The 14031-nt window shown below is 41.6% G+C and overlaps 1 protein-coding gene across 7 annotated transcripts in view; it reads left to right on the forward strand.

Moving 5' to 3' along the window:
- Nucleotides 1-14031, forward strand: part of SLIT2 (slit guidance ligand 2) — a 243100-nt gene that overhangs the window by 187554 nt on the left and 41515 nt on the right. For all 7 annotated transcript variants that reach the window (XM_083460424.1, XM_083460427.1, XM_083460423.1 and 4 more), the window contains 5 exons: nucleotides 2960-3110; nucleotides 5937-6011; nucleotides 7572-7715; nucleotides 9245-9388; nucleotides 12075-12241. In XM_083460424.1, coding sequence (XP_083316550.1) covers nucleotides 2960-3110; nucleotides 5937-6011; nucleotides 7572-7715; nucleotides 9245-9388; nucleotides 12075-12241 — 681 coding nt within the window. The remainder of the gene's footprint in view (nucleotides 1-2959; nucleotides 3111-5936; nucleotides 6012-7571; nucleotides 7716-9244; nucleotides 9389-12074; nucleotides 12242-14031) is intronic.

The raw sequence follows: 14031 nt of genomic DNA on the forward strand, positions 1-14031 counted from the left end.
CGCCTGTCTCAAGAGACAACAGAATACGCCTCCAGGGGTGAAGTCAAACTTCTGTGTTGGCAGCACTGAAGTGATCTCTCTGGGACACAAGGCTGGGAAGTATGTATGGAGGTGCTGGGCTGCTGATGGGAGCAATATGTTTGGCCCAGCTTGGCTGCAGAAGTTGCCAGAAGGAGAGACTCCACTCCAGATTTGTGTAAGGTTTATTCCTTAGCCTTTTCCTCCTGAATATATCACACAAGGCAGCAGAGGTTTAGGATCAGTGTTTTCCTTCTCCTAGATGGGCTGCCTTCCCAGGTTGACAAGCCCCTAAGAGAGAGATAGAGTGCTTTTCTTGGAAATAAAGACAAAGCATAAGTGTTCCTGTTATTAGCTTTCCATCTTCTTTTTAAAAATCGGTACAGAATCAAACAAACTTCTGTGGCACTTGATGAAGACATTCAGAAGCAATGCTCTCCCTGTGGATTAGAATTATTAATCATATAATTCAAATCTGCACAGAAAAGTACTTCATCCTTAAATAATATTTGAAAACTGTAGACCATTGAGCTAGAAAATGAATAAGCCAGGAGTAAGTTTTTCATAGTTCTTATGCGACACTGAGCCAAACCATTGTTTGGTGAATTGAGCAAAAATGCAGGCTCCCGGGGAGTAGATTGCAGCCTCTCTGCTTCTCCCCCTGCTGTTGTGAGCTAACCCATCATTTAGCTTAGTTTTACAGTGGACGCTTGGGTTGCGAATGTGATCCGTGTGGGATGCACATCACAACCCATAGCATTCTCAACATGCAGCGGCGTATCTGCTCACGTGCGGGTTGTGGTTTGACACTTCTGCACATACGCAACCGCCGAATCCTGGAAGTAACCCTGTTCCGGTACTTCCTGGTTTCGGTGGTCCATAACCCAAAAAAACGCAACCTGAAGTGTCTGTAACCCGAGGTATGACTGTACTGCTAAACTTGGGCTAGTGGTTTATCTTGCTCCAGACAAACCACAAGGTGTAGCCCGAGGTCTGTTCTATAGCTTACTGTTTGTAGTTTGTCTGAGGGAGATAACCAGGAGCCTGGGTCTGAACGTAACAGTAAACCATGGCTTAGCTCCATTCTGCATGGCAACACCAAATCCAGACGAGCAAATCAGCCACAATCTTGTCTCTGGGATCCTGTGTGTTTGTTCGCACTAAACCATGGTATGGCTGAGCAAACTGGGGAGTTGTTTTTTTCTTCTTAAAGGACTTAACAAATGTGTGTGAAAGTGCCCTCAAACAACCGTATCTTTCAGTAAATATATTTTAAGAATTTTAATGCTTTTGCCTATGAAGATGAACATATTATATAATTGTTCAATAGATAGTCTGCTGTATCTTTTTGCTATACTGTACCACTTCAGATTAATTACAGTGGTGCCCCGCAAGACGAATGCCTTGCAAAACGGAAAACTCGCTAGACGAAAGGGTTTTGCGTTTTTTGAGCTGCTTCGCTAGACGAATTTCCCTATGGGCTTGCTTCGCAAACTCTTGTGAGTTTGTTCGCTTCTTTCTTAAAACGGCTTGAAGAGGCGCAGTTGCGACGGACCATGCTTCGCAAGACGAAAAACATTGCAAGATGAAAAGACTCGTGGAACGAATTAATTTCGTCTTGCGAGGCACCACTGTATACTCTGACTCTTTTTGATATAGTACAGTGCCGAAGCATCATATAATCAAAGAAGTGTAGAATAAAATCCAACTTCTTTAAATTGAGAATTTCAGACGGACCTTGATGAAGGCAGGATATTACCCAAACCCTAGCTGAGAAAAGCAAGATGAGCTTTGTTTTTGTTGGGGTTTTTCCTCCCATTGGGATCACTCTTGTCTTTCTTTCTTCCTTGGCTGTCTTTCCTGTTTCAGGAGTTCACCATTTGGGCTGTAAGTAGAGTTCAGCGTTGTGGACCAAATAACAGTACACTTCCCAGTCCTGATGCACTTTCCACTTCTAGTCTCAGTCTTTTCACCTTTTGTCCAAGAAGAGCTCACCAGTCATTTAAGTTTCTTTGTCCCACTCCCCCCCTCCACCCACATCACTTACCCTCAACTTCTTAATAGATGTTTCTTCCTGACTTGTGAAGGATGCTATCTCCATTCTGTAACGCGGAGAATGGCGAAGAGATCTTCCTCCCTGCAGTCTACTTTGTGTCTTTTCCAGTTTAGCAATGTTGCAGTGACCGTGGACATTCTGTACGAAGGATGTCGTGCCATGTTGAGCGGTTTCCCACTGCAACACTTTTCCTGCTCTTTCCTCTTTCTCCCATTGCTTCTGCTCCTTGGTCTAAGCGGATGAAGTTGTGATAACTTAGCGAGATTTTCTGTTGTGCTTGATCTAACCATGTGGTTGCGAGGTATGAGTAAAACATGGTTCTGTCAAGCACCATGGAACGTCACGCAGCTTTCTACAGCATAGCAGGCTGCTGAGGCTTAAATCAGGATTACACACTTTTTAAAAATTGAAGAAGAAAAACAGGGCTTTAAATTTTATGGTTCTGAGATTACGTAGGCGGGCTGTGGCCAGTGAAATAGAAGAATAAAGGAGGGTAATGAAATGGAATACAAAGATTTACTTAATCCTGAAACTGTGGGAATAAGATATATTTAACAAGAATTAGCACTGCTTTATGTTTTTAACTGTAAAATGGAATGGATTGGCTGACAACTTAATCAGCAGAAACTACAGCTGTGAAAAGCTCAAGCAGTTAATGTTATCCTACCACATGTCCCGTCCCCCCCAGCAAATTTCAAGCCCTCTGAAATTTAACCCACTCTTAAACCTTGCTGTTTCTTCATTACCATAAAACTTACCCCAAATTACCCATTTGTCTGTACTGCAGGTCTGTCTCTTTTCTCTCTCTTATTTTTTCCCTACGAGAAAATAATCCCAACACCTTGATGAACTTAGTACCTGTATTTTTATTCTGCTTATCCTCAGGCACCGAAGATTACAGATCCAAACTAAGCGGAGATTGCTTTGCAGACCTGGCTTGTCCTGAAAAATGCCGTTGTGAAGGAACAACTGTTGACTGCTCCAATCAAAAGCTCAGCAAGATTCCTGACCATATTCCTCAGTATACAGCAGAACTGTAAGTTTGAGCTCACAACAGTGTGCTGGATGAATATCAGTGGTGATAATATCAATTCATAACTGCTCTTTCTTTATCCCTTTTTGGAATGTCGCAGATCCTTCCAGTTCATGAATTTTCAATTGTATTAAGTTTTACTTGCTCTACAACATTTAGCAAAGGCAAAGAAAAAGAAATTCAAATATTAGTGTAGAAAACCATACAAAATGTTGGCACATTATTGCTTTACAGTTCTGTCCACAGCAAAAGCAGTCTCTGTTTACCTACTTTGAACTAAGTACACCCACCTCTCAACTATCGCACAGTATTGTGCAAAATATAACTGGTTCAAGCACAGTGAGTAATCAGAATGTCCAATATATACACCCTTCGTTGGTGATGATGGTTGAAGGATCACAGGGCAGTTTACAAAATAAAAGCACAAAGATACACAGCATAGTAACAAAACAGCAACAACAACCAGTAACCCCTCCAACAAGTTTAAAAGGCCATAGATTGTTTACTTAGCCAAAGGCCTGGGAGAAGAGCAATGTTTTTGAGTGGCACCTGAAGATATATAATGAAGGCGCCAGGTGAGCCTTCATTATTGCTATGTCTTCAACAATAATTGCTGATTCTTAGACAGAACGCCCCTTGTGTTGGGTATTCTGTTGTCTGTGATCTATGTACCGTACAACAGGTGACTCATAGATGATATAATCAATCACTTCCTTGTTCCACTGTGTTTCATTTGGAGCTACCTAGATAAGTATTTCCTCCACTTCCCACAGATTCTGAGAATATTGATGATTCCCATCCGTACTCTGAAAAATAGGGATGGGGGAAAAATGCAGTCGAAAGGGACCTAAAGTCCCTTCCCTAAATAGAAAGACAAGCTATCAGCTTGTCCGATGGATTGCACTATGCAATTCACACTGCAATAAAGCAGGGAGCAATGTGCCAAATATAATATCAGCCTGAACAGGTACTAATGCCTTTGTGGAACTTCATATCTTCAGTTGAAAAACAGCCTATTGCTAAAGCTCCAAATTACAGCTGCTTGCATCCGCGTCCGTCCATCGTCCGCCCCCCCGCATTTACATTTATTGTAATTATTTTTTCCTAGTGTACAATCCTGCTTGCATCTAACTCTAAATGAGGTTAATGGAGCCTTTCATGCCTGAGTTACAGATTTAGAAATGGATGCTTATAGATTACACCAAAAATTAGTGCTGTTATGCCGCTGCTTGTGTGCTGCTGCGATTTATTCTAATTATGCTGAAACATACTGTGCGTTAAGGAAATAGACCTGCTGAGACCATGGCAGGAATGGATAGATATATAATCTGTACGTTTATAACTGCTGGTTGTTTTATATGTTCACATAAATGCAAGAAGGACTGTGCTAGCTTCACGTATTGCCAGGGTGATATGCGTCATCTCCAAGTGATGTTTGGCAATATGCACGAGGCCAGTGTTCATAAAATCATAGAGTTGGAAGAGACCACAAGGGCCATCGAGTCCAACCCCCTGCCAAGCAGGAAACACCATCAGAGCACTCCTGACATATGGTTGTCAAGCCTCTGCTTAAAGACCTCCAAAGAACGAGACTCCACCACACTCCTTGGCAGCAAATTCCACTGTCAAACAGCTCTTACTGTCAGGAAGTTCTTCCTAATGTTTAGGTGGAATCTTCTTTCTTGTAGTTTGGATCCATTGCTCCGTGTCCGCTTCTCTGGAGCAGCAGAAAACAACCTTTCTCCCTCCTCTATGTGACATCCTTTTATATATTTGAACATGGCTATCATATCACCCCTTAACCTCCTCTTCTCCAGGCTAAAAATGCCCAGTTCCCTTAGCCGTTCCTCATAAGGCATCGTTTCCAGGCCTTTGACCATTTTGGTTGCCCTCCTCTGGACACGTTCCAGTTTGTCAGTGTCCTTCTTGAATTGTGGTGCCCAGAACTGGACACAGTACTCCAGGTGAGGTCTGACCAGAGCAGAATACAGTGGCACTATTACTTCCCTTGATCTAGATGCTATACTCCTATTGATGCAGCCCAGAATTGCATTGGCTTTTTTAGCTGCCGCATCAGACTGTTGGCTCATGTCAAGTTTGTGGTCAACCAAGCCTCCTAGATCCTTTTCACATGTACTGCTCTCAAGCCAGGTGTCACCCATCTTGTATTTGTGCCTCTCATTTTTTTTGCCCAAGTGCAATACTTTACATTTCTCCCTGTTAAAATTCATCTTATTTGTTTTGGCCCAGTTCTCTAATCTGTCAAGGTCGTTTTGAAGTGTGATCCTGTCCTCTGGGGTGTTAGCCACCCCTCCCAGTTTGGTGTCATCTGCAAATTTGATCAGGATGCCCTTGAGTCCATCATCCAAGTCGTTCATAAATATGTTGAATAAGACCGGGCCCAAGACAGAACCCTGTGGCACCCCACTACTTCATTGGGCCATGCACACAATAGCCTATCAATGTATATCTTTTTCATTTTTTCACCGTATATATTTTGTAAGGGTGCATATTCTTGTACTATGTATGAAATTTTATGCGTTGACAACGTGTGTTAGAATGTGTAGGCCTTTCCTGATATAAACTTGAGGCGTTTATTATTGTTAACTACACTTAATGCACGAAGCATCTGCAATTGATCGATATTTTCCAACAACTATTGGTGACTGTTCTTTTTGACTGGAAGTGCACAAAATTCCCCTTATCCTGCAGTCAAGTGGTGCTCCTCTTCCATTCCTGCCTGTGATTTGGTGTCACTGCTGGCACTTACACACCTTCACGAAACAAGTCACAATAACCTAAATTTATATCTTGCTACTCCTTCTGCAGGCGACTCAACAACAATGAATTTACAGTGTTGGAGGCTACAGGGATCTTTAAGAAGCTTCCTCAACTACGTAAAATGTAAGCTTATCTGCCAACCTGCCTTATATAGGTAGCCTTGGTGCAATAATATAAGAAAAAGTGTAAAGTATTCTTGCAGGAGCCCAAAGCAGTAAAACGTCCCAGCTGGTGGTATTCTTTGCAGAACGTGGGTGCTCATTTTGCCAGTGTTTCAGTCGTACTCTCTTTCTCTTCTTTTATCCCTGCCAGTTTATTTGCACAGTCAAAAGGGGAAGGGGAAGCCATTGCTCACCGGTAGAGCCTACATTTTCACGTGCAAGGTTCCAAGTTCGGTCTCTGGCTTTTACAACTGAAAGGATCTCTGGTAGCAGACTGAGATTCTTATAGCCACTGCCCATCAGAATAGACAAAACAGGACTAGATAGGACCAGTGATCTCGCTTGGTATAAGGCAGCTTAGTATGTTGAAGATAACAAAAATCCTACTGTTATACTGAAGGAAGGCTCATTGAATTTTGCCCATTTCATATAGTTGCTAAAATATTTTGTATCCTTGATTCCCAAATTTCCATATGCTAGGGAGAAAAAAAGGGAGAATTGCTTAATGCTCATATGATGCCAGGTTTGTCCCATGTGCAAGAACCCACAACCCACGCTAATTTATTTTGTGTTGCACACCTAAACCACAAACAGTAAGCCAGCAGAGATCAGCACAGGGTTTGCCAAGGTCTCTATCTTATTTTTTCAGTAGCACTGATACGTCAAACCACCTCCATGTCTTTTCTAGAGTCACCTGACTCTTTATTTGGGATAGCTATTGGCACTCGCTGCTTGAAGCTAAGTTAATGAAATCAGTTCTGCTTAGAGTGATCTCAATCCAAGTGTGTGTGTGTGTATCAGGCAACATTCCTGCAGGATAAAAGTGGAATAAGCATCCAAAATGCTGATAATACAATCTACTATAGTGAATCAGTTATTTTAAAATTGAAGCTGTTAATAGAAGATGCCGTGATTTATTTATTTTTAATGTTGTCACTATATTCCTGCATTTTTATTTTGTGAAGAAAATATATTTCTGTTTCCTTTCTGGAATCCTTTGTTTTCTCAATTCTGAATGAATCCCAAACAGTGTTTAGACTGGCTGCCCACCTCTCAGTCACCTAAAGTCACAGTGCCCTCAGGTGATGAGCATTGGGATCTCAAAGCACCATGCGGGGCTTTTGAAGGGCTTTTAAAGAAACCCATACAGTGCTTTGAAGCACCCCTGTCAGCAGACTTTAAGTCACTTCCTATCAGCTGATGAGTGGTGACTTCAAGCTTGATTTCTGCAGGTATCAGCTGCACAATTGAATTCCTCACAGACAACACAGTTCTGTAGCTGATTCAGTCACATATATCACGTGGAATAGTTTTGGGGAAAACAGCCTTGTGGGTCAAATTGTGACTCGTACCAGGCCAAATCTGGCCTGTGGGCTAGAGGGTCTCTATCCTGAGATTAGAGCTTTCTTGAAATCATGTTGCTAAGACCAGAATTTAGTCGCTGCTTTTTATATTCTTCATTATATGGATCATTTCCTCCAAAACACTTCTCCTATTAATTTGCTTTGCCATGAAACAATAGAAATCTGAGCAATAATAAAATCACAGATATTGAAGAAGGAGCATTTGAAGGAGGATCGGGTGTAAATGAGCTGTTGCTCACCAGTAACCGGCTGGAGAATGTGCGCCACAAAATGTTCAAAGGACTTGAAAGTCTCAAAACTTTGTAAGTATATTCTTCTCTCTACTTTGCTTGCTCTCTTTGCTTAAACTTCTCTTCTGACTTGTTTTCTGGGTATGGATGTATGCTCACTTTGACTCACATTTCTTATAATGTAAAATGCATTAATCATATATGCTGCCTAATTGCAATCAATATCTTTTGCATAGGTATATGGCTGCACAGAGGGCATGAAGTAAATTCTGGTCACAGATAAGGAAGTATTATGTAGGAAGCAGATGTAGGCACATGTATTTTCATCTGTGTGGAACAGCATTGTTTGTAATGTGCTTCTAACTGTCCCCCCTCCATCACTTCCTTACAATGTGTTTTTGGATATTACTAAGTCCCTGGATCAACCTCGATTATGACTGGTATTGCATAGAAACCGAGCTGTTAGGACCATTCCTCTGGCTATTATTCTGGCGTCCTTTGGGTAGGAAGAAGAAGCAGTACCCAGCAACGGCAAGGAGCATGAATGCTGCTCTTTGTTAGAGGGCAAATACTTTACCACTGTTGGTGCCTCCCAAATTGCTGAAGTCCCCCAATTTCACAATTTGTAAACTGGGACTGGGATTGAGCGGGGGTTAAGTTGGGTCTGGTTGCAGAGATTTCTGGGATCATATATGTGGAGTAGCAGGAGAGTGCTGTTGTGCTCATGTCCCACTTGTGGGGTTCCCATTGGCATCTATTTCACCACTGTGGGAAACGGTCTTAAATAATAATAATAAAAATAATTTATTATTTGTACCCTGCCCATCTGGCTGGGTTTCCCCAGCCACTCTGGGTGGCTTCCATAGAAACCAAAAATACAGTAAAATATCACAGATTAAAAACTTCGCTGAACAGGGCTCTTCCAAGGCCCTCAAGTGCTTTATAAATACAGCATATTATTTCTCAGCATCCATGCCTAGTAAGTTAATAACTCGGGGGGAAATGCAATACAACATCTCATAAAATGTTTAGTAAACTGTAGGGAATGGTTTTCCCAGTAGTGATGTATGGAAGTGAGAGCTGGACCATAAAGAAGGCTAATCGCCAAAGAATTGATGCTTTGAATTGTGGTGCTGGAGGAGACTCTTGAGAGTCCCATGGACTGCAAGAAGATCAAACCTCTCCATTCTGAGGGAAATCAGCCCTGAGTGCTCACTGGAAGGACAGAGTACTGAGGCTCCAGTACTTTGGCCACCTCATGAGAAGAGAAGACTCTCTGGAAAAAAACACTGGTGTTGGAAAGATTGAAGGCACAAGAAGAAGGGGGCAACAGAGAACAAGATGGTTGCACAGTGTTCTCGAAGCTACTGCGAGAGGCAGTGGAAGACAGGAGTGCCTGGCGTGCTCTGGTCCATGGGGTCACGAAGAGTGGGACACGACTAAGCAACTAAAGAACAACAGGGAAATGTACACAGATGAGATGTGCAATACATTCTCTATGGCATTGTTCCCCAACTTCATGCCCTCCAGATGTTCTGATTAGGGATGATGGTGTTACTACCCTTTGGAGTAACAAACTGATTTGTTTCATTTTTCCTCAGGATGCTAAGGAGCAATCGCATCAGCTGCGTGAGTAATGACAGTTTCACAGGCCTGAGCTCTGTTCGATTGCTATCCTTATACGATAACCAAATAACCACAATTGCTCCTGGTGCGTTTGACACTCTTCATTCCTTGTCTACACTGTAAGTTGTTCTTGCATTCATAGCCAGCCCTTGACATTTATACATGTGTGTTATATCTAAATTAGGGGTAGCTAGCCTGTGACCCTTCAGATGAACTCCATATCCCATCATCCTTGGCTAGTGGCCATGCTGGCTGGGGCTGATGTGCGTTGGTGCCAAATAACATTTGGAGGGCCACAGATCAGTCACCAAACGAACAAGTCAAGAGTGCTTGCAAAGTCACGTATGTGAAAGTTTTCAGAGAATGCTAAAATTCAAAATTCAAACTGAGAGGTGCCAAAATGTGAAAATACATTTGTAATCTCTGCTAATTGTTTGGCTCATACTGTTTCTAAATAACCCCATGCAATATTGTGTCTGACTAGCAGTGATTTCCCTTGGTTCAGGGTACCAGTGCAGCTGAATCAACCAGAGGGGCTGTTTCACACAAAATGCAGCACTCACTGATAATGAGGGACACTCAGAAGGTATATTGAGAGCCCTGAGGCTTTTGTCCAAAGATCTGCACTTGTTCAGATACACCCATAAAACTCCCTTCTTCTCATGCAACCCCATTTTTTTTCAAAGGGGAGAGTGACAGAGCATGAACAGCTAGGTGGAGGCTCTGAACTGTTATTCGGGTGACCGAAACATTCATAAATTTATTCATTTACTTAGCGCAAATAAACATGTGCAACAGGGCGCAATTCTTTAGTTATTAGCCTTAATAACTTAAAGAGGGCCTGGTTAGAAACGGGCAAGCATTTCACTCACCTTATTTCTACACATTGCAATCGACTCACAAGTAGGGAAATGTCTCTTTTTCGTGAACTGCTTTGAGAAATAATGTGGGAAAAGGTAAAGGGACCCCTGACTGTTAAGTCCAGTCGCGGACGACTCTGGGGTTGCGGCGCTCATCTCACTTTATTGGCCGAGGGAGCTGGTGTACAGCATGACTAAGCCACTTCTGGTGAACCAAGCGCCATTTACCTTCCCGCTGGAGTAGTACCTATTTATCTACTTGCACTTTTGACGTGCTTTCGAATTATTGGGTTGGAAGGAGCTGGGGCAGAGCAACGGGAGCTCACCCCGTCACAGGGATTCGAACCGCCGACCTTGCGATTGGCAAGCCCTAGGCTCAGTGGTTTAGACCACAGCGCCACCTGATGGAAGTGTTTCTTCTTCCCCCTTATATTGCTATAATCAGCTATTTAATAATTTGTTTTGGTTCTGTATCTGGTTACTCCTGAGATAACTTGTGTAATACAGGCAACTACCGATTTGTGTGGAGGTTGCATTCCAGTTCATTGCATGTGATAGCAGGGTGTGTATAAGCCCCCCTGCTACCCATCTGCCCCCTTTCTCTGCCACTTCCAGGTTTGTGGTGATGTGTATGCTCATAGTCATGCATGCTTTGAACGCACGCAAAATGGTTACTACCTCTATAAAGGAGTTTGGTTAAAGCTGAGCACCTGATACACACACCCAGCTCTGAGGAGCAATAATTGCCATAGAACAACACAGAGCTGTTGCCATTTAACTGACCATATTCCTGTTTTCCAACTGTAGCTAGGCATGGAGAAAATTGGCAGGTAATCTAGAGAGAGAAAATAGCAGAAAATGTGTCCTCTGTAAGGGTGCTATTAAAGGTTCAAAAGGAGCTCTTCTGTTAAGCAAAAAGTTGGGAATTGTAGCAATCATAGATCAGTCATCATATGCATGTTTACTCAGAAGTATGTCCCATAGTATTCAATGGAGCTTATTCCTAGGCAACTGTGCAAAGGATTGCAGGCTAAATGAGATACATTTGAAACAATCCCCCCGTGAGTCAACTGTACGTAAAAGGAAATATGAATATTCAGTGAAAGGAAATATGAATATTCAGTGAAAGGAAATATGAATATTCAGTGAAAGGAAATATGAATATTCAGTGAAAGGAAATATGAATATTCAGTGAAAGGAAATATGAATATTGGAGGGGGGGAGTAAGGCATGTAGTGTGTCTAACAATTGGGTTTTCTGTGGTAGGAATTTCTGAGGGAAGAACGTAATTACCGGCATACTTAATCCTCTGCCCTCTCACAATGTGACAAGTTACACCTAATGACTAATTCGTGCATATTAAAGATGGCATATTTATAAATAATGAAATTGTCAATAGGCCTCTGTTGAAATGTGGAGGTGCCAAAAGCACTGAGACTTGTGGAAGTAAATCCATTTTTATAACTGGCATGTAATCAACTTAGCTGTCAGTTTATATGGAAAACCTATTCTCTGGAGCAAATAAAAGATGGAAATCTTGAAGAGGCAAATTAATGAAAGAGCTGTTGTCAGGTTAAAGCTAATAATATAAAGTAATCAGCCTACATTTTGACATTAAATTACTGTATTATTGTGTGTAGATAGCTTGACAGCAAGTCAGATTTGTGATACATCTTATTTAGAAATCATTTTAAGGTATCGGGATTTCTCAGCTCAGACTCTCAAATTGCTATCCTGATATATGGTGGGGGGCAAGAAGAGGTTTTTTTTGCGGGTGGAATTTCATCTGCATCGCTATCGCATAAAATGCAATAGGTGGATGGAATGAAAATGGCTAGTAAAACGAATCCTACTTTTTTGCAGTGCGAACAGGGTGTTTTAATTTTTGTGCATGCGTTTTCATCGCTTGAAATTGAGCCCTGTGTTGTTCACATGTGTTTATCAGAAACCTCTTAGCCAACCCTTTCAACTGCAACTGTCACTTAGCATGGCTGGGAGAATGGCTGCGGAAGAAGCGAATTGTGACGGGCAACCCCCGCTGCCAGAAACCCTACTTCCTGAAAGAAATTCCTATACAGGATGTGGCCATTCAGGACTTCACTTGTGATGACGGTAAGAAACGGAGCACACATGCTATATGTCTCTCGTGGCAGATTCATCATTGTAATAATAATAATATAATTTTTATTTATACCCCACCCTCCCCAGCCAAGGCTGGGCTCAGGGCAGCTAACAAGCAATAATAAAAACAAGTTGAATGAATACAACTTAAAAACAAGATTAAAATACAACAATTAAAATTGTAGTATGAAAAATAGGGGTGGAGGATAAATAAATTCAGTTCCGTTCAAATTTAAAGCTGAATGTATCAAATAAGCACTTTTAAAAACAACATGCAGATGGAAACAAACCCGTTATTCAAAATTCAAACTTCTCCAAATTTTGCGATGCAGTTCTTTAACTAAGAAAAAAAAAAGAATGCATTAGGGGGACGTGTGGATAAAAATTAATATTCAAAATTCAAAAAATGCATTATATATGGGGAATTTCCTGCAAAAATGTGTACATTAGTCAAAACTACGTATAAAAATGTGTTTATTAGAAGTTTTTTAAAAAAGAATCACAAATTGTTGCAAAATGCAGAGACATGAATTTAAAATTGGAAAAATGAGAAATCGAGGGAACTGAAATTGACAGATCCTTCTATCCGTAACACAGAAGTTAAATCTGTTACTTACCGTTGCCTTTTAAGGATGATTCTGGTGTTATTTTCTCTTCGGCTTTGTCTGTGTCAATAACACCAGGAGTCAAAGGTTGTGTGGGAAAAGCTAGCAATATGATTGCCCCTGGAACTGGAGCAGCACTGACATGGATTCCTTCTGAATAATAATAATAATAATAATAATAATAATAATAATAATAATAATAAACTCAGTATCATGCATGGGCTTGTTCAGACATTATTTTCTCCCTAGGATTGTTCCTTAAGTGAGATAGATGGTCGCCTCAAGCCTGCCTTGCGACATCATCACAAGGAAAATGTCTAAACTGGGAATTTTGTGGTGTCTTCACTTAGCCTCTCAAGAGAATTTACTCCCTCAAGAGCTGGAGAAGATTTGTGCATGCCCAGCATCTGCTTCCAGTCTCTAAATAAGCCAGTTTTGTGACTTCCACCTGAATATCTTTGTTGCTCTGCTTATATGTCAAAATAGCATCTAAGCTGCTTACAACTATAGAATCAATACACAGTAACAATTCCATTCCCATTCCCATTCCCATACTGCATGTTGTCAAGAGCAGTTTGTGACCTGACGTGGGGAGGCATAGCTGTTCAAAGTGAGGGAAATGTCAAGGAATCCACTAGGCTTGTGCAAGTCTAAGCAGCTACAGTGGTACCTTGGGTTACATACGCTTCAGGTTACATACACTTCAGGTTACAGACTCTGCTAACCCAAATAAAAAAGTTCCTTCCAGTAGCACCTTAAAGACCAACTAAGTTAGTTCTTGGTATGAGCTTTTGTGTGCATGCACACTTCTTCAGATACACTGAAACAGAAGTTGCCAGATCCTTCTATATAGTGAGAAGGTGGGAAGGGGTATTACTCAGAAGGGTGGTGGGAATGGGTGATTGGCAGATAGCTGAGATGAGCCTGTTGACGACTCTTAATGACTGCAATAGGTCTTGCAGGAAAAGGCAAGGGGTGAGAAGGTGAAAAATGGCTTAGTCAGCTATCTGCCAATCACCCATTCCCACCACCCTTCTGAGTAATACCCCTCCCCACCTTCTCACTATATAGAAGGATATGGCAACTTCTGTTTCAGTGTATCTGAAGAAGTGTGCATGCACACGAAAGCTCATACCAAGAACTAACTTAGTTGGTCTTTAAGGTGCTACTGGAAGG

This window comes from Podarcis liolepis (genome assembly GCF_965112155.1).
Source record: "Podarcis liolepis genome assembly, chromosome: 9".
NCBI lineage: Eukaryota > Metazoa > Chordata > Lepidosauria > Squamata > Lacertidae > Podarcis > Podarcis liolepis.